Source organism: Anomalospiza imberbis, chromosome 14, assembly GCF_031753505.1.
Source record: "Anomalospiza imberbis isolate Cuckoo-Finch-1a 21T00152 chromosome 14, ASM3175350v1, whole genome shotgun sequence".
In the NCBI taxonomy this organism is placed as follows: Eukaryota; Metazoa; Chordata; class Aves; order Passeriformes; family Viduidae; genus Anomalospiza; species Anomalospiza imberbis.
This window is the reverse complement of record NC_089694.1, coordinates 12656367-12680290: the sequence shown is the minus strand read 5'-3', so window position 1 is coordinate 12680290 and position 23924 is coordinate 12656367. Positions and strand designations below refer to the sequence as shown.

Here is a 23924-nt window from a genome sequence, read left to right as displayed (position 1 = left end):
GGGGCTGCACTGGGCCAGCTCAGTCTTTACACAGGTCCAGCTGATACTGGGGGCACCCCTCCCTCTAGGTGCCTGGGGATGCTCAAGCCTGCAGGGACTCTGCATTACCTGGCTTCCCTGGCCTGGGGAAGGGCTTGGGAGTTGGCTTGGCTGGTTTGGTGGTAGTCTCCACGGGCGTGTCAAAGAAATCAGCCAAATCGAAGTCTGCAGGAGAGAAGGGATTGTTACACTCCCGTTTGTGGGGACAGCACAATGCTGTTGGCACACATCCCGCTCTGTGGGTGTTGTGCAATGGTGCTGCACCACTGCCAGGGCCTCCCACATCAGGCTGGAGCTGTAAAGGGCATCCAGCCACTTTGCTGCTCAATCGTGACCTATCACAAAAGCTTCAGAAAAGCCTGGCCACCTCTCCAGTCTCCCCATCCAAGCTGTGGCTGCTGCCCAGCCCCAGCAATCCCGAAGTAATTCACTTTTGGGGGAGTCCTGCTGGTGCCTGCAGCATCTCCGGAGAGCTGGGGAGATGAGAAGGGGCTGTGGAACCAAGCCAGTGGCTGGGATGCTGCTCCCTGTGCAGCTGCCTGTGAGTGACCTTGAGCTGAACAGGGCATGCACAGAGAGGGGCCAGGGCACAGGAATCTACTGCAGGAGCCTCTCAGTGCTATCATTCATCCAAAAAACACTCCCTGGGGAAGAAGCAACTGGCTGAGACAAAGGCTCAGCCTCCACATGTGTCCTTTTCCCAAGGGGAGTTTACTGGCTGGAACAACCTCTTGTATGAAATGCGATCCAAGCACCGAAGCCTTGCGTGTGCCTCTGGCACTTGGTTTTTCTTGTCCCTACCAAAGACCATGGTGGCCAAGGAGCCAGACAGCTGAATTTGCTTAAATGTGTGCCAAGATCCTCATACAGGACAGGGGTGAGTGGATTCACTTCTGAGCCCTCCTCTGATGCAATTTATTGCAGGCTTCTCCAGCGGGACTGAGCAACCCTTCGGCTCCTGTTACTATGCTATATTTAACAGGGTCTCTTTGGCCAAAACTGAGCCAGAGGAGCTGCTGGCAACAAAACTCATGTGAATTTAAGGAAGCTTCCTCAACCGTGGCACTGCTGGGAGCTGGCCAGACAGCACATTTGATGTGCACCAACAGCAAGAGACCCATTCTCCCCTGGATGGGAAAGTGTCACCAAGATGGCACTTTCCATGGAGGCTAGGGATAGCTTAGAATTAAAAAAGGAAGGAAAATATTCTCTGGACTTCCTCCTGGAAGGAAAGCTAGTAGGTGCCATGCAGACAGGAACAAAAGCTCTTGTGTAGCTGAGCAGTGATTTGTGCCTTCTCCATTAGGATAGTGCAAAGTGTGCAAAATTCTGCCTTGGTTGTAAATGCTCCGCTGCCACTCGCCTTCAGCATGGACAGAAATATCAATATTGCATTTCTTTGGCTGCACAGGATCAGTGCAGGTGCACACACCAGCTCCAGCTTCCCCATGGGCAAGTAAAGGGGTCCCAAAGCAGCTGCTGAGGCAGCAGCACTCAGCCCCACACAGGCAGCCCACAGGGGCTCACACAGTTCAATCCCACAGGAAAGCACCCCACACTGAGCGGAGATGATGTGCATGCAAGGTCTCACCTGTCCCACCTGCTGGCTTTCTGGGACTCTTGGGAGTGGCTGTGACAAAACAGATGGGGAGGGAAAGCGTTAGTCATAGGCATCACCAAAAATGTCACCTCTGGACTGAGAATGAATGGCAAAGATTTTACCACAGCTTTCTGACACCTGCATTTGTAAACTCAGGGCACAGGGTCATAAACACCCTGCACACAGTGTGTGGCCCCAGGACTCAGGACAGCCCAGGAGTGAAAATGGAGCCCAGTGCTCCACAGGGCACTGTTGCCTTGAGCTGAGCCAGCATCCCACACCAGCTGGTGGAGAGCAGGGAGCTGCAACAATCTGCTCTAAGGCTCCAGGATCCAGAAGCACACAGGGAAGGGCAGACACTCTACAGAACAGAGTGGAAAACAGCAGTGAGGTGCCAATGTTTTGGTGTCCCTGGCCTGGTCAGTCAGTCCAATGACAGATAATTACCCTTGCTGTGGTGTGCACAGGAGGTTCCCTGTCAGCTTTCAGTGATACCCTGATACCCAGATCCAGCCCCCCTGGCTGCTCCTGGGCTAAAACAAGCTACGGAGAGCCACTGAGGGGGGAGGGAGGCAGCAATATGGAAACCACTGACTATTAATAGTGGCTGGCATTACCAAGTATATGAATAAATTATGAGCAAGAGCTGTGGCTGCTCCATTCCCATTAATATCCATTAGACTGGAGTTGTGTTGCTGGGCTTCATTTCCAGCATGCTGGTATGGTTTGATGTGACCCAACTCCAGACCCTTGGTTTGCTTTTTTTCTGGGGCTGACATGAATCCAGAGTGGAATGCAGCACTTGGGGAGGCCATGGGGACAGTGCTGCCTCTCCCTTCCCTCACTGCAGGGACTCCAGCCTGAAGAACACCACTTTCCCTCCACTTGAGGTGGCCATTAGTCATTTCTAACCAGGTCTCCTCACATGCTGTATTTAAGGGCTTTTGCAAAATCCTAGATGAGCTGCATCAGCCCTGTGACCAAGTCTGATACCCCATGGCCTATGCTATGCAGGAAAGCTGCAGAGAGCACCCTCTATTCCACATAAACTCCAAAGTAACACAGCACCAGTGTCTGTCTGGTTAGACTACAGCACAAGAGGTTGCAAACACTGTTACAGCTTTCCCTTCCATACATGTGGGTATATTCTGCCTGATCCCAGAGCCTGGCATCGCTCGTGGAGCAATTCCCACTGGCGCCCTGCCAGGTGCTAGGCCTGGGGACAGCCACCATGAACTGCATGGGGAGTGCTGGGCAGTGAGGGCTCCTGGGTGCTGGCATTTGCAGCTCTGCCACAGCATCTCCATGGCTGGGTAGCAAATGCAGCCAGAGATGTGTGTGGGTGCACAATGGTCTTGAGCTCAGCCCTTGGCACTGAGGTAAGGCATGTGACATTTCCCAGGGAGGGAGATGAGCCTCCTCCCATCCCTCAGCGGCTGTGCTGGCAGTCAGGTTTTGTCCTTGGGGTGTAAAACACCAAAATACTGAACGCTGCATGCCAGCAGCGGGGCACTCCCTGAGGAAGTGAGTTTCCTTGGACTGATGGGCTACACTGGAACTGCAGTGAGGCAGAGCAGTGACCTCAGGCACCGTGTGCTTCCCTGGGCACCACACGGCAATGGCAGCAGGGAAGGGCCCGGCGGGCGCTGCCCCTGCCTGGCCGGGCACAGCGAGCTGCTCTGCCAGCTGGGGGAGGGATGGCATGATGCACTGGTTCCAGGCCTGCTGGCAGGCATTACTGAGGGAGGCAAGGAAGCCAAAAGGGCAAGTTCATTGCTACCTCAGAGCACAGGTGTGCTCTGCCTCTGTGGTTCCTCACAGGAGCCAGCAAGTGAAGGGCACCTGGTCAGCAGGCAGCTTCTCCAGAACTGTCCCCCAGCTCCACCTGTGCAACCCAGACCTTGTGTCTCCCAGGCAGAGAGGATGAGACAGTTGTATCCTCTACCACCCTCCCTCCAGCATCAGATCCAAAGGACAAACTGCATCTATTAACACCTATTTGTTTTCTCCTCTTTAAAACAATACATAAATGTGACTTACGTCGCCTGGTGACGGGGTCAAACAGGGCATCTTCTAGGTTGAAGTCATCTGTGTCATCCCCATGACCTGGAGACAAAGAATCAGCACTGGCTATACTTGCTCCACACAGAGTAAATCACCTTTAAGTAAGGCATGGCTAGACTTGTTTGCTCCAATTGCTTTCATTTTTTGCTTTTTTTTTCCAAGCCTGACCCAACACTGGTGATAAGGAAGACATCAGCCCTCTCCAAACGGTGTGACTGTTAAATGCAGAGCAGCCATCTCTGGATTTTCCATTTGTCTGCCCTAATGGATGTGGTATAAAGACACATGTTATGCTTAAATTTGTCAAGGACAACCTACCAATTCATCTCTTGAGCTGCCACTCATCTCTGGCTGTGCTCATGATTATATGACTGCTAAACACCATGAAAACACTGGGACAGTGCAGACAAATTCGGTGGCAAACAAAAAAGCCCTATGCCCCTCTTCTTCTCAAGTGCCTTCCAACATCAAAGGCTTTGCATAAAAAAGCTGTTGCTGGCTGCCAAGCACGACTTAGCATTTCAGAGGCTGCCTGCATCATTGTGCCTTGGAAATGTGAACCAGGACGAAACCCCCATCCCCATCCCAGGGATATACGTGACAGGCACAGGCAGATTTTTTTGTTAGAGATGCCTCACCACAGCTCCAGTCCCATATCCCAGGGATAACTCAGGGCTACATCATGTTCTCCTGCAACAGGGCCAGCTAATCCTTCCTTTCTCTGTCTCTTTTTTGCATGGCATTAATTACTGTTGACTTACCCTAGTTCTGAATGTATTTGTCTTGATAAATTCATGCTTTTACATCTCGGAGCATGCTGAGTAATTAATATCCTTTGGGTTTGCTAAGTACTGCAGCACTGCAAGAGAACATTAAAATGGCTTTCCTCTTATTCCTACTGCTAAATGGATTTAGCTATTGCCACCTGAGCTCCAGCGTGCTTCATGAATAAATTTAAAGCTTTACTGACAAGGACAATAACAATGGGAAGGCACCAGTCCATCAGAAAGCAGGTATCAGCGTTTCAGTGAAAAACTTCACTGAGAGTGGTCACTAAGTACTGCAACAGCTGCAGTTCCTTTTCCACTTACTCACACATCACCTCCCATCTCATCTGCCGTCTGTGAAACGTACACTCAGCAGCCCCGAGGGCGATGGATGTCATCTGTGTGCAGGGGCAGGGGCTGGCAAGTGCCGCGGGCTTCTCCCCCCGGCAAAGGCTCCACATTAGGCGCTGCTGGAGGGGGTGTGTAAAGAATGAGTGTCCCAGCCCACGCTGTGCTTCTCATCGAGCTGAATGGTGCCAGCACTTCCCTGCGAGCCCGGAGGAACGGCCAGCAGCAGGCGATGCAGGAAAACCCGTGTGAAATCCACAGGGAGAGGCACGCGAACAGCCCCTGCTCAGCACGGCAGGGCTGTGTCTGCCACCCTCAGCCTCCCTCCGTGCCTCCCGCCTCCCTTCCCAAAATCCTTCCCTCTTGGGCCTTACTGCTGGTGAAATACTGGCACTGTGAGACAGGCATTGCTCTCCTGCTCTGACAGCCTAGGTGAAGCCGCAGGGTTAACAAGTGCTCTGTCAGTGTGAAGGAGCAAAGTCAGAAATGTGCAAGACCATCCACAGTGCTGAAAAACACCTGCCCAGCTCCAGGGCTTGCATGGGGGGCTGCCAAACCACCACCATCTCTGCTGAGACTCAACACACTCATCACTGTCCTGGCCAACTGCCCCAGCCTTGTCAGTCTAACAATTTTGTGCAGTCTTCCTTTGCCATAATGGCTCTTTCCCCAGTCTTTACTGGATTTCCAGGAACTAACAGGACTCCACCATTTTTGTCTTTCTATTTAAAAGCATGCTTAAAAATAGCCAGAAGGGGAAGCCCATGTTCCATCTCTGGTGGGATGAGAAGCGTTACCAACCCGAAGGAAAATGTTCCATCACCATGTGAGCTGGCAGGAGGGATGTGGTGGCAGCACCAACTGGCATCAACATGCCAGGAGCCCTCCCTTCCCTCTCCCTCTGCTCTCCACGATTAAATCAACATTAAGGCACTGACTTGCTGCACGCTGAGCCCTGTGTTAGTGCATCCTCCCCATGCTCGCCTTCAGTGCAGGAGCCCAAACTCCGAGTGGAGGAGTGGAGAGCTGCGGGGTGTGTGCAGCTCACACGCTCTAATGAAGGGCTGCGGGGGTTGTGGGGCTGCACAGAGATGTCCCCCCAGTGGGGACATGGGCCTGGCAGGGAACACAGTGTCCCGAAAAATGGGCTCCCTCCACCTGGTTTTGAGGGGGTCACTGGACCTGCCAGCTGAGAAGCACGCACAACCTCCCTGCGTTTGGTGACAGCTCCCTTGGCAATTTTCCCCACAGGACGAGAGGAGGATGCCCCTTCCAAAACCACTCTCCAAAGAGCCAGCTGGCACATGAGGGGGCCAAGGGGGGACGAAAGGTGCTCAGGGCCCTCTATCCTCATGGGGCTGAGGTAAACAACAACTGCTGAAGAGTCGGGCTGTAGCTGCATCCTGGGGGCTTTCCCCGCCCTGGCGGGAGAGGAGGCAATGTTGCCCAAGTGAGGGATGGGAAAACTGTGGATGCACTGAATTTCCCAGTAAAACCTTCCCACGGATCAGCAGTGCTTGGCACAGCCCGTTACCCAGGGCTTTCCTGACGCTGCCCATGGCAAACCAACATCCTTTTCCAGATTCCCCTAGGCGTTAGCAAGGATTAATAATAGATTGCCAGTTAATTGGAGCTGACAACATCTGTATTTCATGCAAAGGGTGTTACAGAGATGTATTAGATCTTTTATAGATCAATAACTGAGTGCTGCCATCACAGCCACACAAACTCCCCTGCTTGCTTCAACAGATAAGACTGGAATGCTCTCCTCATTCTTTCACTCTGTTAAGTGGTAACAAATCTGGTACTCTGTGGCCAGACACTGAAAAACCCACCATCTCTTGGTATTTGTGTTTACCGGGCACATGCAGTTTTTTGGAGGCACTGTCCCTGCAGTGTCCTGTGCAATCCCTTTGCTCCTGGGGCCTTAACATTGTTCCACAGTCACTGCAGGAGTGGAGTTTCCAAAGCCCACTGATGGGAAATCATGCACAGCACAGAGTATCTTTACAGTAAGGGTTTATACTTTTCGTGAGACCTTGAGGCCCATTCCTATACATCAGCACTCACAAGCTGCTGAGCTGCAGCAGAGTTTTGTCTATAATGCCCATGAAGCAGAGTCAGGCTTGTGCATGCCTTGACATGTCACCTCCCCCATAGGACATCCCCACCTACAACCTGTTACAGGGCCACAACAGCAGTGATACCCAAAATCCCCCTTTGCTGGTTGCTCAGTGCTGGGGAGCAGTATTGGGATCCTTGTTGGGGCTGATGACTAGGCTAGTTTGGGTCAATTTTTTCCCTACTCTTGCACTGAGTCTTTGGAAGAACTCTGCCCTTTGGCTGGTAGGAGAAAACGCACATCCCCTGGGGCAACTGGGGGCAATTCCAGCCCCGTTGGGCCACCAGAAAAGGGCAGAGGAGCACCCATAGGACTGCAGCTCTATGGTGAGGGGGGGATAGGCAAATGAGATATGTTTTCCATATTTTTATTTAATCTGGCAATCCACAGAGACCAAGCTGGGACATCACATGGCACCCAATATGAATCCCCCAAAGCCAGAGTCAGCAGGTGGGGGACCTCAAAACAGCAGCTGTGTCCAGCAGAAGCTGTAGAACAGGGGTGAGAGTTATGGCCGAGCCAGCACTGCAGACTCCCCCACCTCTTGCTGCATCCCCTCGCCTTGCTGGGGGTATTTTTAATCAGAGCTAGCTGCTCTTTGAAGGTAGGTTTTTGTGCCTTAATGTATTCTCTCCTCATTATTTTCTGTAGCAGGCAGCTCAAACACACAATTGTACTCGTCAGCTTTTTAGTTTTTACAATTATATATATATTCTAATTAAGCCCCTGTGTTTGACAAAGCTTGAATTACAGTATCATAATTCACACCCAGTATATTGCCAGGCTGTCTGCAGCACTCGGAGCGAGGTGTATTCCATTTTTAGTGCCAGCCCACGGATCTCTTTGTGCAATATATATGTGTTTAGCTTCCCTGGGAGTAGAGAGCCTGCGACGGTACGAGATTGACAGCCCGGGAGATTACGGGAGAATGCAAAGCAGGTACAAGGGCAGCAGAAAGTAATTCCAACTGTCTGACTTTTATGGTGCAGGCTGGATGGGCACTGCATCCACCTTAGGAGCAACACAGCAGGTAGGGGAGCAGGAAGAAAGCAGGAAAGCAAGCACTGTGGTAGCCAAAAGGGTATCCCCAGTGACCAACCTCATCTCTCTGGCTCCACGTTATGATGTTGGCACACATGGGTGGGTGGGCCTGAGGCTGGGCACCCACAGCTGTGCTGGGACCTCTGGGCAGGGCACTAGGGAAGGAGGGGTTTGGGAGCAGAGCCGTGTTGCTGGACCTCTGGGCTGCATCCTCGCAGTGGGGTTTCTGCTATCTCAGAAGAGACACAGCCCCAGAAGTCTGTGGGGAGTAAACAGCTGCTCCTCCATGGGCATGGGTCTGCCCTGCAGCAGCTGGGGTGCCTGGGGCAGCACTGAGTGTCCATGCCCAGGGACCTCTCCTGGTGCAGGTGACAGCACAACACCACCGGCCAGAACAGAGCAGATCCCAGCCAGGACAGAGCAGAGCTTCACACCCACCAATGCCTCCACTGCTGTCTGGGCACTGGCCCCAGCCACTGCCAAATAGGTGGGAAACTTACTTGCAAATCCCAAATTCTTGCTGACTGCTAAGGCCAAAGCACAGTTCCCTGTGTGTAGGGAGAACAGTGCTCCTCAGAGCTGGGGTGTCACAGACAGTCTCTGGTAGCAGTGCTACCAGAGTGGAGCAGGTGGCTAAAGGCAGCTTCTGTGCAGCTGCACTGCTCCCTGCAGAGAGACCAGGCTGCCTCCTCAGCACAGACCTCCTCCTCAAGGTAGCTCTGCCTTCAAAAGCAGACTTTGAACTTCCAATTTATCTCCACAGCTGCTGCTGGGGAAGACTGGCTGCCCTGAACAAACAAGCTGTCAGCAGCCTGCCAGGGCAAGGGGTGGAAGAGCTCTGCTGGGAAGCAAAGTGTGAGAGAAACAGCTCCTTTCATTCACCACAGCAGTGAGACCAACAGATGATTTTGGGGATACAGCAATCCAGCCCAGGGCATGACCAGTAAAGAGCAGTGGGACACATTCCCCCAGCTGGGATGATCCCTACTCCTTACAGGGGATGAGGGAATGCTGCTGTCCTTGCTTTCTATTCTCAGTGAAACATTTTGATTTTCAGAAGTACTAATCAAAAATCACTCTTGATTATGGCAAAAACAACCTCTGCTGAATTTTTTTTTAATGCAATTAACAAGGGTGTATGGTAATTCCAAGCAACCTCGCTCGTGAGATTAAAGGAAAGCCTGCCAGGAAGCACATGAATAAAGCTTTAAGATGAGAATTTGCATAATGAAGACTTTCTCTTTGTGGAGGGACTGATGGTAGTTGTGTTTGAATCCTATTAAGGGAAATGCCTAAAAGCCTCCACTACAGCCAGGGCACTGCTGTCCTGACCCGTGCAGCTCCAGCACCCACGCTGCCCTCAGGCCCCTGCTGGGAACCTCAGCCCCACGAGAACCCCAGCTCTGCCCTTCCCTCCAGCCAGTGCTCCGGGACAGAGCAGGAGAGGCAGCACAGCCCCAGTGCAAGCTCTGAAGTCTGCAGCTCAAGGCAACACCTCACTTGGGCTCTAAGCCACAGGATAACACCGTGGTTCTGTGCGCCACAGCAGCCACATGAGAAGCAGGTGTCTGTTGCAATTTGATTTCAAGGCTTACTAGGAATAAGATAAATTATTTGGCAGTGGTATCCAATAAGCTCTACACCCAGCAGGAGTGGTGGAGCTGGTGAGGAAAACCAGCTCCATGACCAGCAAAACCATCCTGCATCAGGCTCCTTCCCAGCAGACATCACTGGCACCACGATGTAGGGCAGGGTCAAAAGGGCGTCTTGGTGAGCAGAAGGTGAGCCCTCACTGGGACCTGCCTGGCCACACACTGGATGCTCAAGGGATGCAGTGCCCATCCAGCCTGCACCATGCTGAGGGCAGCATGAAGGTCCGAACGCATCTTCTCCCCACCTGGTGTGGAAGGACAGTCCTACAGCTTGCCTCCAAAGCACCTAAAGAAGCAGCACCACCCTGCATGCCCTGCCATGTCCCACAGCCCCGGGGGAGCAGCTGGGCACTCAGTCTGTGCTGACATGGCCATACAGGGAGATGCCAGGAGGTCCTTCTGCAGATACCAGACAAAAACACAGCAGGGAGGAGTTTTTCATCTGCTGCCCTCTTGAACAGCCTTTCCACTCCTCCACAGCAAGATTTAAAACCCCAGAGGGAAGTGCCCTTGACTTGTCTTTGCCAACAGCTGCATCTGGTAACTGGCTCTCACAGAGCCTGCCCTATTTACCAGGGGCTGGCACAGAGGCTGCAAGGAACCCTTGAAAGCTGAGGGTCCCTACCACAGACCGACAAACACCTCCAGGTGCCAGCAGCAACCCTGAACAGCTCTGAGGGAAAGCAAAGCCCCATCAAGGTCAGCAGGACCAAAGCCAGGAAAGGCTTTGTATGGGGGCTTCCCTTGAAATGCCTTGGGCTGGCAGCTGTTGGCCAGGTCTGCCCCATCTCTGGCTCCACAGCAGCATCCTCTCTCTGACCCCACGTGAAACAAAGCACTCAAAGCTTTCCAGGTTTCCAGGGCTCTCTGCCATCTCAGCGCATGGAGCAGGTGATGTTTTCTAAGAAACTTTAATATGATAGCTGTTCTTTGAGGTTTGTGTCAAAGAGGGCTCTGCCACAGCACTGCCAAAACCTGCTTTCAATTAGTCCCAGATCAATTGCACCCGGAGGAAAAGGCTGAAAGGTTTAGAGCAGAAATATTTAAGGTTCCTCCCCTTCTGGGGCATGCCTGAACCCAGCTGTCTACCTGTGATGAGGATGGGGTGAGGCCCAACTTTGTGTGCCTGGAGTGGGTACCAGGACATTGCAGCCAAGGACTAAGGAGGGCAGGAAGAGTTCAGCCTGTCTCAACCCTTACAGGAGCTCTGCAAATCTCTGATTCTCCCTGGAACATGGGAAAATGCCCCAGGTGTAGCCCTCAATAACTTAAAGGTGTATCTTGTAAGAAAGGGAGCTGGTTTTCCTTTCCACTTTCTTGATGCTTGGGAATTTTTTAAGGAAGAACAAGGTAAAGAATGTGGACAGCATCATTATTTTATTCCCAGCCCAACCACTTTGCAAAAGGCCAAGGGGAAATTACCACTGAATCAACTGCACGGGACAGAGAATGGTTAAAGATGACTTTTCAGTGATGGAAAAAAGCAACAGTGTCACCCTGGGCTCAGGTTTGCCCCACCAGATGCTGTGTGCAGGCCTCTGCTGGAGAACTGGATTACTGCCCTGGCAGCAAGGGAAGGGGAGATGTGGGGGTGCCATGATCACTGCCCAGAAGGCACCAGCCTGGTTTCCCCAGACAGACACGGTCTGGTGCAGCACCGCTGAGAGCCAGCCCTGTCAGGGGCAGGGTGGTGGGGACAGGAGCAGGATCTGAGCTGGAACCACTCTAGAGGCAAACCTGGCACTCCCTGTGCCCAAGTGTACTGCCCCCAGCCCTCACCCAGCCTTACCAGGCAGAGACAGGAAGACATGGACCCTAGCTCGCTTGGTTTGTGACTCCTAGTGAAGGTCCAAAAGCACAGCAAGTTCCTTTTCCTCCTGTAACTGTGGTTGCAGGGCTGAAAATTGGGACATGTGGTGGTTTGGGTGGGGGTAGAGTCAATCTTCTTCATAGAAGCTGGTATGGGGCTCTAGTTTGGATTTGTGCTGAGAACAGTGTTGATAATTCAGGGCTGTTTTCATTATCATGAGCAGCACTAACACAGAGCCAAGGCTCTTCCTGCTCCTCACCCACCAGCAAGAGGCTCCACAAGGAGCTGGGAGGGGACACAGCCTGTATAGCTGACCCTAGCTGACCCAGGGGATATCCCATAATATGGCACCATGCTCAGCATTTAAATGTGGGGAGAAGGAGGAAGGGGGGATGTTTGGAGTGATGGTGTTTGTCTTCCCAAGTCACTGTTACAGGTGCTGGAGCCCTGCTGTCCTGGGCATGGCTGAGCACTGCCTGCCAGGGGAGCTGGGGAGGTGCCCTTGGTTTGCCTTGTTTGGGCACGTGGCTTTTGCTTTACCTGTTAAACTGCCTTTATCCAACCCACTCAGTTTTCTCACTTTTACCCTTCCAATTCTTTCCCCCATCCCAACGTGGGGGGAGTGAGCAAATGGCTGTGTGGGGCTGAGTTGCCAGCTGGGATTACACCGTAACAGCTGCTTCCATGTTTTCCTGCCTGCTGTCCACCCAGAAAGATTACAACGTACATTCACATTATCCATATGATTTCTACTTACACATTAAGTAATGGCTATGAATTTGTCTATTGCCAAAGATGCCTGTTCATCAACTAGACAACAAATTGTGGCATGAAAGCATTTTGTTCATAACTCAGTGCAGGAACAACTGATGACAAAGTCAGTGATGCAGGAGCCCAAAGAAAACTGAAGCAGGAGATTAAATGCTTATCACCTGATTCCCGGTGGAAAAAGACTGCTCTCATCAGATAAAGAACAAGAGGTGGTGCTGTAGTTAAAAGTAGGTAAATAGGGAATTACACAGTGAAAATGCTGGTTCATCACTTGGGATGTGATGCTCCTGTCATACTGTGCTATTTAAAATCAGAAGCAGAGCAGTAGTGGGAATGAAGACTCGGGTAATGCTGACAAATGGAGCAGGGCTCTGGGAGAGCATGGGGGGCTCAGCCTGCTCCTCGGGCTGAGAGCATCTGTCTGCCCTGTCAGCTGCACTGCAGGGCTCCCTGGCCACTGCTGTCCCCGCCTTCTCACAGCCCCTCCTCCCCGTGCAAACGTGGGCTATTCGGGTCAGGTGGGGAGAGGCTGAGACTCCAGCCTGTGCTGCTCACTGTCTGCACCCTCCTCGCCCACCCACACTCCCACTGTGCCCTGGGTCATTCGGCTCTGCTGCTCCTGGAGCATCCCTGATCCAGGTGCTGCTGCCATGGGAAGGAGCCAGCACGGAGAGACAGCAGGGTGGGGGGCTGCACCCTCCAAGTAGGAAACAGCAACAGAGACCTGCTGGAGATAATTTTGAGCAGGTGGTGCAGGAACTGGTGGTGATTTTTAACCACCCAGCCGGCAGCTGTGAGACTACCCCTCCTGGCTCACCCACAGCAAGGGAAGCTGTGTCACATCCTTCACAAGCCTTTTCCAACAGCTTGTTCTCAATAAGGTGAGTTTGGCTCCTTGTTTTCACAGAGGAATCTGGAAAAGTCTCTGAAAAGGGGAGTTTGGGGTATGTATCCAGCTTCTGCTACTTCCCATGCCCAGCACATGCTGCATCCCCATCACCGGGGGACCAGGTGCTGTATAAACAGAGCATTTTGTGCTATTAATGTGGCATGAAACAATTTAAACATAAAACTAGGTGCTCAGTGAGTTCAAAGAGAAGTCCAGCAACAGGTCTCTTGCTCTCTCTGACCCTACTTGGAGATGCTGCTCATGTGGTTGGGAAACAAAGCTAACACTCAGCATCAGCTTTCTGCCTGTGGCCCCAGTTCTTCTCCCACAGTAAGTTTCTGGATTTCCTAGACAAGGTTGAAAAGTAAAGGAAAAAGATTTTGGAGTGACTGCAAGGCAGTTTCATAAATATGTATTAGCATTAACTTCACCTCCATCACACCAGCAGGCTGAGCTCACAGAAGATCAAACCCAAAGCTGACCCTGAGCAGCTCCACTGAAATCCCTGTGAGTGCAGAGGCAGCACTCACCTCTCTCTTTGCCATGGCTACTGGGCTTGTATCAGGACTCTGTTTTCTTCTCAAAAGCGTTGTTCCCTCAGCAGTCACGTTCCTGTGATCACATCCTAAATCACAGCTAGTTACTCCAGCATCTGAATCCTTAACTTTGAAGTTCCTTTTTCAAAGTCCTTTCATGCTCTACATTTTGATGTGCCATCTTCTCCCACTTTCCTCTATTTGAGCACTTCCACTGATTGTGAATTGTATCAATCAACTTACAAAGGAATTATTGCAAAGTTTTTCTCTTTGCCATCAGTGTTATGTAGTTTATTAAGCATATGTTTTGTTATTAGAGTGGCTTCAGAAGCAATGTCTAATAAAACCCCAGTTTTTCCTTCAGTTAATTGTAAAGTTAATGCCTTAAATCTCATGGGGATAGTCTTCCAAAAGAAAATAAATTTGGGTTTAAACAAAGTAGTTTTAAAAGTTTATTCTAGTCAGCTCAGGAGATCAATAGACACTTCTATTTTATGTGCTTTAAGGGCTGAAATGTTTGCATCAGATGTAAGGAAATATTCATATTTTTGTAGAGGGGGAAAAGACTCAAGAGTTAAACAGCCATTTCCAAGCATGTTTATCACTAGGCTGGTAGAAGAAAAAAATTCAAATACAAGCAGAACCATGGAAATTAATTATTTCTACAGCTATGTACATAAATATCTGAGCATGGCACATTTAATTAATGCATATGTGCTCAAAGATCAGAGATAATTTGTAAGAAAACCAATTTGGCGTCTCCTGCTTTGTCATACACACTAAAGACATTATCTAAGTAAAAATTATTCTTTAAATGTATTACTTTGACTCGCCACTGATACCTGGTAATTATAACTTTAATAACACAATAATGTATTATAACAAAGATTTTTAGCAGCTTTATACACTGCTGCTATCTCCTTTAGTTTCGACAACAATGCCAAACCCAGCCTTTCTCTTCTACTCCAAATAATTCCCCCCTGCAACTCTTCTGGAACATCCATGGCAAGTGACCCTAGCAAGTGATGGGACACAGAGACACATGGTCACTTGGCACTGGCAACCCCTTTTCTGCCAGCTGCATCCACAGCTGCCCAGTGCAAAACAGAGTCCAGACACCTTAAAAACATCTGGAAAAGAGATGGCTCCTTTCTGCTTTCTCCGTGCTCTCCATTGGGCACTGTGGTGTGGAGCCAGTGCAGGGGAGCCGCCCGCAGTGAGTGCAGCCACCTGTGCACCAGTTACATAGAGCTAATTGTACTGTCCAACACTGCCTTCACACTGAAGTAATTATTGCTGCTGGTAGTCACACTCGAGAGGAGAGGTGATCTGTGAGATGCTGCCTGTGAAGACACGGGTGACAACACAGCTTGTCAGTGCTGCGATGGCAGCTTTTGGAGGACAGCCCAACTGCTCTTATCGCCGTACGTGAGTGAAGTTTTTCTTCAGCCTTTTCTTACAAAACGTAAAGCACAAAAACTGCAGTGCCCCTTCTGCCTGGCCTGCGAGAGGAAACCTTGTGCTCCCTCCAAAAAGCCCTCAGATGTCAAATATGCCAGATTTCTAAGAAAATCCATCAATGCATTTCTGTACTGGCTTATGAGACTGAGGACAGGAGAGGGGAAAACAACAAGAGTGGTAAGTTTCTTGCTCGACTCTTACTGTTTTCCACGAGCATGTGGTTAACCCTGGGTGACTCATAAACATGAAACATACCTGCATTCTGGAAAAGTCACAGATCTGTGAATCTAAAAAACCACACAACCTGCTGGCACATGGAATGCTTGCCCCTGGCTACAGCCAATAGGCTTTGCAGGGTGTTTGGTTTTCTCCACTGTCTCAAAATACTTTAATGCTTCTGCCCCCCAGCACACTGGGAATAGGGCAGAGTTTAGCAGCACTGGCCAGTGGGTCGGGGCCGTACAGGCAATGCCTGTTTCCAGCACTGCAGCCACAGGCAGACGGGCTGTGGGCAGAGGCAGCTTGGAGGCACAGACAGATGTGGCACAGCTGTATCTGACAGCCCAGATAGGGCACTGAAGGACACAGCCATAAATGAAGGGAAATGCGCTAGAATTTGATAAAAAAAAACCCAAAGCCATTTTTTCCAATTAAAAAGTGAAGTTTGCTCCTACTTTACTGGAAAATCACAGACAACACACACATCAGTCTTGTGTCAGTAGTGGAGCTGAACCACAATAGCAGGAATCACGCTAGGTACTGATTTTATTATTTATTTGTTATTCTTAGTTCTTGTTAATTTGTAAATCTCTGAGCTTCCAAGAGACTGGGCTGTCCACAGCCTGCCTTCAGCACTACTGGAGCAACTGTTTCAGAACAAGAAGCAAAAAAAAAAAAAAAAAAAAAAAAAAAAATCCACCCAGGGAATAGAGGCAATGAAGAAGTGTGATTTCTATTGCTGCTGTTCTGAAGAAATGGCATAGAATGCCCTGCTTGGAAAACCCACTGCCTTGCCACCACCTGTTCTTTTCCCGTGGGTACAGGATAATGGCAGGGAGGCTCTGCTGGTATCCAAAAGGCCAGTTCAGTGCTCAGCTGGGGAAGGGCTCCCAAGGTTCTCTCAGGGTGCTGCAAAACTGTTCCAACACATTTGGGAGAGGAGGGCGGGGAGGAGCAGGCACCCACCCATGGGACAGCCACTGCCCGAATACACCGGGGGAGGAACCAGAGGCCACGTGGAAAGGCCGTGCCGCACACCCCGGTTCGCTGTGTCCCGTGTCGGCAAGGCTCTGCACCGGAGGGGAGGCAAGAGCAGAGCCCGCTTCCCCTGACACAGTGATTGCCACGGAGAGGCAATTTAAAGCAGTTCGGAGAGGAGACGAACTTAATGTTGTTCAATTACCTGTGAAGCCTCACGCTGGCAGGAATGATTTCTGAATGTTTCAGTGAAATTCATTTTGATACAAACACAGCCAAGGATACTTAAGAGTGGACTCTGCAGCCCGAGAGCTCCAAAATGAAACAGAACAGCATTTTTGTTTACCCACATTGTGAAAAACACAAAATGCAAATAGCTTTAGTACTGACTAATCAGAATTTTTTTTTAACCTAAAATCAAGATTTTATGCACCATCTCAGCTCAGCCTGTCAAACTGATATCCATCAATTAAAAATGCAGCCCTAACCTGGACAGCATAAGCAACTCTGTACCACGCTGTTACCATTCGAGGTGCACAAACAGGTAGGCACCAAATACAAACAAACTAATTCCAGGCTGACTCATGGAAAACCTAATTCCAACAGCAAGAGTTGCTTGGGTTTCAGTTCGCTATCTGCTTTGATGCTGATATCTTCTAACCAGTCTGTGCTTGCTGGGTGCCTCCTAGTTAATAGCAGATTTTGTTTCGAAAAACTTTCCTGAGGCTTTTGACGAAATTGTTGTCTATTTTCTCTGTATAACCTTTAGAAGGACGTTTCTTTGCAATTCAAATACGCAGCTTTTTAAGAGTACTGTTGGGTTTTTTAAAGAGACAAAGAGTTGTGGTAAACTTTGCATTGATCTTAATGTCTTCCTCCCCACCCTCCTAAAACGAGGATTATATTTTTTCCTTCCTAGCTGCTGCTCATCTGGGAACGATTTCTGGGTTAGACTGTTCTGATCTGCAGAAACAACACTGGGACAAAAAAAGAGTGAGAATACAACCAGCAGCCCGACAAATTTGGGTCACACAGAGAATCTGCTAATCCATCAGTTCAGCCAGACAAACCGAAACTCCTTTCGCGGAGACTCCATGGCTACCTCTGTTTAGGATTAACTGAGCCCCAGGCTGCTCCAGAGCTTTATACCTGCAGCATCGCGCTTCTTAAGCGTTGCTGTAACACTGTCACCCGAAGGCAGACGCTGCCCTCCGAGATGCGCCCGTCACCAGCACTGTCACCTAAGGCGGGCTCCAGCCGCCCTACCTGTGGGTACCGCTGCGGGACCGGCCCCATCGCCAGCGGGGGAGCAGCGCCAGGGGGACGGAGGCGGGCAGAGCCCAGGGTGGGGGTCGGGAGAAGGAGGGGGGACAAGGATCGTCTGCGGCCCGGCCCTGATGCACAGGCTGGCACCCCGCCATCCGCTGCGGACTCGGGGTGCTCTGCGCAGGGTGCGGCCCGAAGGGTGCAGCCCCCTCCCCGAGGCGATCCCCCGGGGGTGCACCCTCCCAGCTGCGGCCCCTCCTCGGGGCGCATCTCTCCGGCCCCGTGAGCCCCCCCCGGGGCAGGGTCCGTGCTACCGGGAGAATATCCAGCTCGAGAAGCCCCCACGGCGAGGGGGCCACAAGGCCTGCATCCCGCGGGGGGAGCACCCCGCGGGGGGAGCCCGGCCGGGGGCGGGGGTCCGCCGTTCCTGGGCCGAGCCCGGCGCCGCGATCATGCGCACAGCACAGCGCACGGCGCACCGCACCCCCCGGGCCCCTCTGCCCTGGGCCGCCCCCTCCCGCCGCCGCCCCGCCGGGCCCGGCCCGGCCCGGGCCGCCCTACCTGCGCCCAGCAGCGCGGCGAAGGCCAGCAGCAGCCCCAGGAGGCGACGGCCGGCCATGGCGCGGCACGGCTGCATCTGCCGCGGGCTCGGCTCCCGTCTCCGCCGGGGCGGGACGCGGCCGTGAGGGGCGGGCGCTCCGCGCCACCGCCCCCCGCCCTCCCCGCCGGGCCGCGCCCCGCCCCGTCCCCGCGCAGCCGAGGGGGTGTCTGCGAGGAGCCCCGCGGCCCCCGGAGGACGGCCGAGCCCCGGCACCTGCCGGCCTTTTCCTCTCGCCGAAAACGTGGCCCCGGCGGGCATCCTTCTGCCGCATCTCCGCGCTCGGAGATGCGGGCGGCAAACAGCGATGGGGAGACGAGGGAACGAGGGAACGAGGGAGGGGTGGGGACTGCTGCTGCCGGGCCCCCGCCGTCCGTCACCCCCGGCGCTGGGGGAGCCCCGTGTGCCCGCACCCGGGCAGGGACGGCCGCGCCTTCCCGCCGGGAGGCCGCCGAGGTGCTGGCGTGGGGCGGTGGTGCGGCCTGGGCGCTGGGCCCTGCTCCTGGGAAAGTACAGAAGTACAGGGGAAGGAGCTGCTGCAGTTTCACCCTTTACTGCCAAGTATTTAACGTGGAGGTTACGGAGCTATGGAATTGTTGGCTGGAAGCGACCTCTGGAGGTCTCCAGCCCAAAGGCCCCATCGGAGCGGGACCCGTGGACACCAGGTTACATCGGCCACAGCCACCTCTGAATACGTCCAGGCCTGAAAGCTCCCCTACCTCCCCAGAGACGACCCATGGCCGTGCTGTCTCACTAACTCGGCAGGAAGATTCTCCTGGGTTCAGTCTGCCCCTCCCACTGACCCATTAGCCATCACCCGCAGCTGCCTTGGCTCTGTCGTGTTACTAACCGCGCTTGAGTAGCTGTACACTGCCGTTAGATTTGCCGCAGCTGCCTTCTCGCCAAAGCAAAGAAGTTACCCCTTGTGCACCGGGTGCTGGACTCTCTCCTCTATGGCTCTTTTGAACGGGGGTAGGAATTTGTTAATAACAGGGTAAACATCTTCTTTGTGATATTTATAGGTTGTTTTGCTACAGAAAAGGGGATGAGGATGCAGCCTATTTTTAGGAGGTATTCCTGAAGCTTTACTGGGGACTGAGAGGCTGAAGAAGTGTCTGGGTCATCGTAGTCCCATGTCGCAACACAGCAGCTGGTACACGCTGCTGTTCGCGGCTGCTCCAGCCGAGTGTCAGGACTGCCTTGGGTCCAGAAAGCTCTTTTTTGTTCTTGGTGGAAACATTACCTGAAAATATAGTAGGCAAACAGACCATGATGGGGTGGGAAGGAGGGAGGGGGTCCTGTCCGCTGTACAAGCGCCTGGGCTGAAGGATGCGGTGGGATAACAGGGAGAGGGATGCTGTATTTCTGACTTCCATCGGTGGCCACAGAGCAAACTGCAGGCTCCACAGTGCATTGCCTGTGAGGGCAAGATCTTTCAAATCCACACTGAGCGCGTTTCTGTGAGTTTGTGTAGTTGGGCACGCTCGTATTATCGGAGCTACAGACACTTCTGTGCTGTGCAGTTCTCTGCTACTGCAGCAGCTAAGGGCAGTAACAGTGGTCCCAGATAAGAGAAGCCGTGCTGCAAAAGATGCGCTTCATCTTCTACACTTGGCCGTCTGTACATCTACGATATTGCCCCTCTCCCTGTTTCTACAGAGAGGAATTCAGGACTACAGTCCCGTTCGTGTCAAACTAAAAGAAACTAGCAGGACAGCATTTGTGTCTTCCCAGCCTGATTCCCAATAACCTCTCCGTGTGCTATTTGCATTTCAATGGCCTTCCAAGCCTCCGGTAATTGTTGGGGGAGGAGGCGGGTAAAAAGGCTATTATTACATTAGCGTTGGATCAGCTTTAGCAAGCCTGAAGGCATGAGAGAGCATCGTGCAGCTGATGCAACCCGTGACAGTATATTGTTTGCCGTTCTGTGTGAGCCTGGGGTGTGCACCGATGCCTGGGAGTTGATTCATAATTACAAAGAGATGTATGAGTGTAGCTTTGAATGAGCAGGAAGGCAGCAGCAGCGCTGCGCTCCGAAGCTGGAGGGAAACAGGGAGGTACGAACCAGGGATTCATATTGGAATCACCTGGCTAAACCCCCGGCGTCCAAGGGTGCCATCCCTGGCTGGTCATGCCCAGCTGGAGCTGGAGCTGTGTGCGGCAGACACAAGTTGTGTCTTTAAAGAGGCCGAGCCCAAGGCAGCTGGAAAGCCTGGGCCCCGGCCAGCAAGTGACTCAGCATCGCCTGACCTGTGCCCGGGAGCCGAGGCTATTCTTGGTTCGGGCTGTGTTTAAGGCAGCTGAGCTCAAATGGTTCCAAATTGCACCACAGAGGATGTGTTGCGAGGCTGGAGCCTCGAACGTAGCGTGTTGTTTGGGGCTGCAGTGCCGTCTGCCCGGCAGATCGCTCCGAGCTCGACGGAGCTGTGACCTTTCCATTTTCTTCTCCTGAGCTAGATTAAAGCTGTAATCTTTAAACAGCGGAATAAACAGTCATCAGAGAAACTCTCAGTGGGAAAATATACTCGCTTTCTATTATATTTTAACAGGTGTCATGCTCAACTCTTCTTGCTCCGTGGGTTTAGCACACTTGTTTTCTAACTTAGCAAATATATGGGAAGGGGAAATGCTGATTGGGAAAGGTAATACTGGATCACAGAAAATTCTGAATCTTTTTCTTCCTAAATCTATTAAAATAATTTTCCAGGCTCAGAACATGTAATCTGTTAGATCTCAGAGCCCCTCACAGGCACTAATCAATTTCCTTCGGGAAGGGATGGACCCATAAAAGGCATCAATTTAGCTACCACTGAAGTGCTGCTGTTTTAAAAGCTGAACGAGCTGTCATGTAGCAATGCACAGCCTTGCCACACAGTTATCTGAGATGGAAAATGAAAATATGCAATTTAAAGCGAGTAATTTCAGGGGCTGGACTGTGTTTTGACCTTAGTCTATCTCCTGCCTGAGGTATTGTTTTATGGCAGTATTTTCAAATACAACAATTCTTTTTCAAGTAGAAATTTTGCTAATTTGGGGGCAGCTTTTAAATTCTTTAATGAAGCTGGAATGCATTTGGCCAAATTTCCTAAATGCCTTGTTTTCTAAAGTCTTGATTAAAGTTATGATCCAAGAGGCTCCTTTAAAAAAAGAAAAAGAAAAATGAAAAAAAAAGGAAAAAAGGCAAGTAGTAGTAGGAGATGAGAGCTACAAGCAGCCGTCAGCCTGCACCACCCAGCAGCCCGCGGCTACAGGACTTGAGGATATTGCCGGGCTCCTCAGCCACAGCTGCATCCCCGTGCCAAGGAAGGAGCGGGTTTTCAGAAGGTTTTCCTGAGCGATGGGCTGGCGGCTGGCCATGCTGCTGGCTCTGGTCCTGCGCCAGAGCTGACATCCAGCAGACTTTTCTCCTCCAGCGCCAGCAGCTGAGCGGAAAGGAGCGGCTCGGGGGCTTCGGGACCCGCTTCGCTCAGCCTGCGGCGTTCTGTGCTGGATGCAGGGAGCTGCCTCGTGGAAGTCACGGCTGAGTAGAGCTCCCTGTAAACAGCCTTACCTGCTCCTCACTGCCTGCCAAGTGTCGGTATAACCCTCTTCCCAGAGAGCCTCCGGTCTGTTTTCTTGCATAACCGATGCATTGGGGAATATTTGTACGAGGTAATTTTAAGTCTGTCAGTTCTCTGCCAACACTAGCTGTCTAGACTACTGCTATAATCAAAGGTGAGAGGTAGGTTCCTAATTACAGTTAATCACACCCTAAAAGATGCCTTGTCTTTATGGAGAGCACCGGCACCTTACATAGGTGATTAAAATGGGTTGACTGTTCCCTGTTGTGTGCTGGGTCTGCCGGGCAACTGCAAACAAATGCCTCACCTTGTGTAAATCAAATTCTTCAGCTGCACTCTTAAAGGAGAAATGTTAGTGGTACTCAGATGGACATTAACTAGAGAGTGCAGCTATTTTTGGCCAGTCCCTTGGGAGCACCTGCCAAGCATTTCCTCTCATTTCAAACCCGGTTGTTCCTGCTGAGAAAGTCTGGTGGAGATTCAAGTCTGGGTCAAGGTGAGTGCCTGGCTCTTCATCTGCTGTCTGTGCCATTTAAAAGAGAAAGAGGAAAGGAAGCCCAGCAGCAGACTGGGTGTGAGGAGCGGTGTATTCCTGCAGGAGCAGGGATGAGAACAGGACTGCTTGGGTATGGTTTATGTACCAGTGAAATGCACCTGCTGGTACCCAAGCATCCCTGTACAGTTTTAGAATAAGAATGTTGAAACATAAATTAAACAGAGAAAATTAATTCTGGCCTCACTCACTGCAGGATGACAGCCAATTGGTTAAACCAAGGGGTTTGTGCACCTGTCTGAAACTGAAGTGAGCAGCACAAAGCCGTGGTCCCTGTGTGAAAGGTTTCTGAGAGTCATTGAAGCTTTTGCATGGACAGGCTCAAGCATCAGTGATGGGGACTTCAGCAGCAGGTGGACCAGGCTGTCCCCTTCTGTGGGAGCACGACTGGAGTGTGCACAGGGATGTGGCTCACAGCATGCCAAATGGGAGCTGGCATGGCCAGGCTGCTCCTCTCCCACTTGCCAGCACTGTGTGTCTGGGAGCTCTCTGGTCCAGAGCCAGGCACTGCTGGCTTTTGTCAGAATGACTGATCTTCCATGGAAGGATGCTGGGGCTCTAGGGTCAATTCACATCCCTTGTAAATGCCTTAGGAACTCATATTTGTTCTCTGGATTCCTAAAAAGCAGACAAACCTGGTGTGTTCTGCGGGTGGTTTTTGTTTTGTTTTGGTGGTGGTTTGTGGTGTGGTTTTTTTGCCTGTTGGTATTTTTGTGTGTTTTTTGTTTTGGGGTTTTTTGATATTTTTTTGGTTTGGATTTTTTTTTTTTTTTTTGGCGTTTTGTTTTGGTTTTTTTTTTAATTTCCACCAGGGACAGAAATTGCTGGCGGAGAATCTGAGGCCTGAACCCAAAAAAACACGCCTCAAGAAGCAGCGTAACTGCTCTGGCCAAGATTTTTGTTTTTTCTTAGCCTGTTCCAGAAGTCTGCAGAATCCAAAAGGGCTATAGAGTGTAAGGTGACATTCAGTGCATCAATGAACAGCTGTAAAAAAGCTTTTTCTGCCTTTCCCAGCAGTTAATAACTTAATTGCAAAGAACTTAGTTTTTCAGAAAGACCTCATGTGATTTTTGGCTGAGTGAGGTGAGGACTGTTGAGGAATGTTCATAGTTAAAAATGGGGAGAACTTTTTTTTTTTTTTTTAATGGGAAAAACCCCAAAACCTTCATACAAACAAGCTTGCTTTCACCAAAGTCTTTGTTCCTGTTGCTGAGAGTGTGCAGTATTACCTGAAGTAATAAAACAGTGCATAAAGCAGCCTTATTTGGACTGAGAAGTGTGGAAATTGGAGTGCAGAACAGGTAGTGTCAGAGCAGTTGAGGTGTCTGTGTGAGATTTTTCCCTCAGACTGAGCAGGGGTGATTTATGTGCCTGGGTTGGTATAATGGCAAAGAGCAGGTACGATTCAGGGCTGACACTGCCTGGGAGGAAAGTGTGTTTATTGCCAAATTCTGGATGCTGGCTCTTGCAGAAGAGAGATGAGTCTGTCTTCTTGGCTCCTAAACTTAAGGGAGACTTATCACAGCTAAATTATACATGTCCCTTGGGAAGGTTTTTGAGGCCAAAACCACTAAAAATCCCAGACTCTTTCATCTAAATACAGTCCTAGGAAATTACCATAGTCTCAATCTAATATGCACTCTCCCTTGG

At 51.2% G+C, this 23924-nt stretch overlaps 1 protein-coding gene and 1 long non-coding RNA gene across 4 annotated transcripts in view; one reads left to right on the top strand and one right to left on the bottom strand.

The window, feature by feature from the left end:
• Positions 1–18281, bottom strand: part of CD99L2 (CD99 molecule like 2) — a 29235-nt gene extending 10954 nt beyond the window's left edge. The window contains exons 1-4 of one of the 3 annotated variants that reach the window (XM_068204967.1): positions 18125–18281; positions 3680–3745; positions 1631–1669; positions 109–204 (exon numbers count right to left, since the gene is read on the bottom strand). In XM_068204967.1, the coding sequence (XP_068061068.1) occupies positions 109–204; positions 1631–1669; positions 3680–3745; positions 18125–18200 (277 nt within the window). In that variant the 5' untranslated portion in view covers positions 18201–18281. The remainder of the gene's footprint in view (positions 1–108; positions 205–1630; positions 1670–3679; positions 3746–18124) is intronic. The other 2 variants (XM_068204965.1, XM_068204966.1) reach the window with 2 other exon arrangements.
• LOC137482561 (uncharacterized) lies at positions 15107–17355 on the top strand. The gene is made up of 3 exons (XR_011004136.1): positions 15107–15277; positions 16720–16841; positions 17217–17355. It is a non-coding gene; the product is annotated as an uncharacterized lncRNA (long non-coding RNA).
• Positions 18282–23924: the final 5643 nt, after the last annotated feature.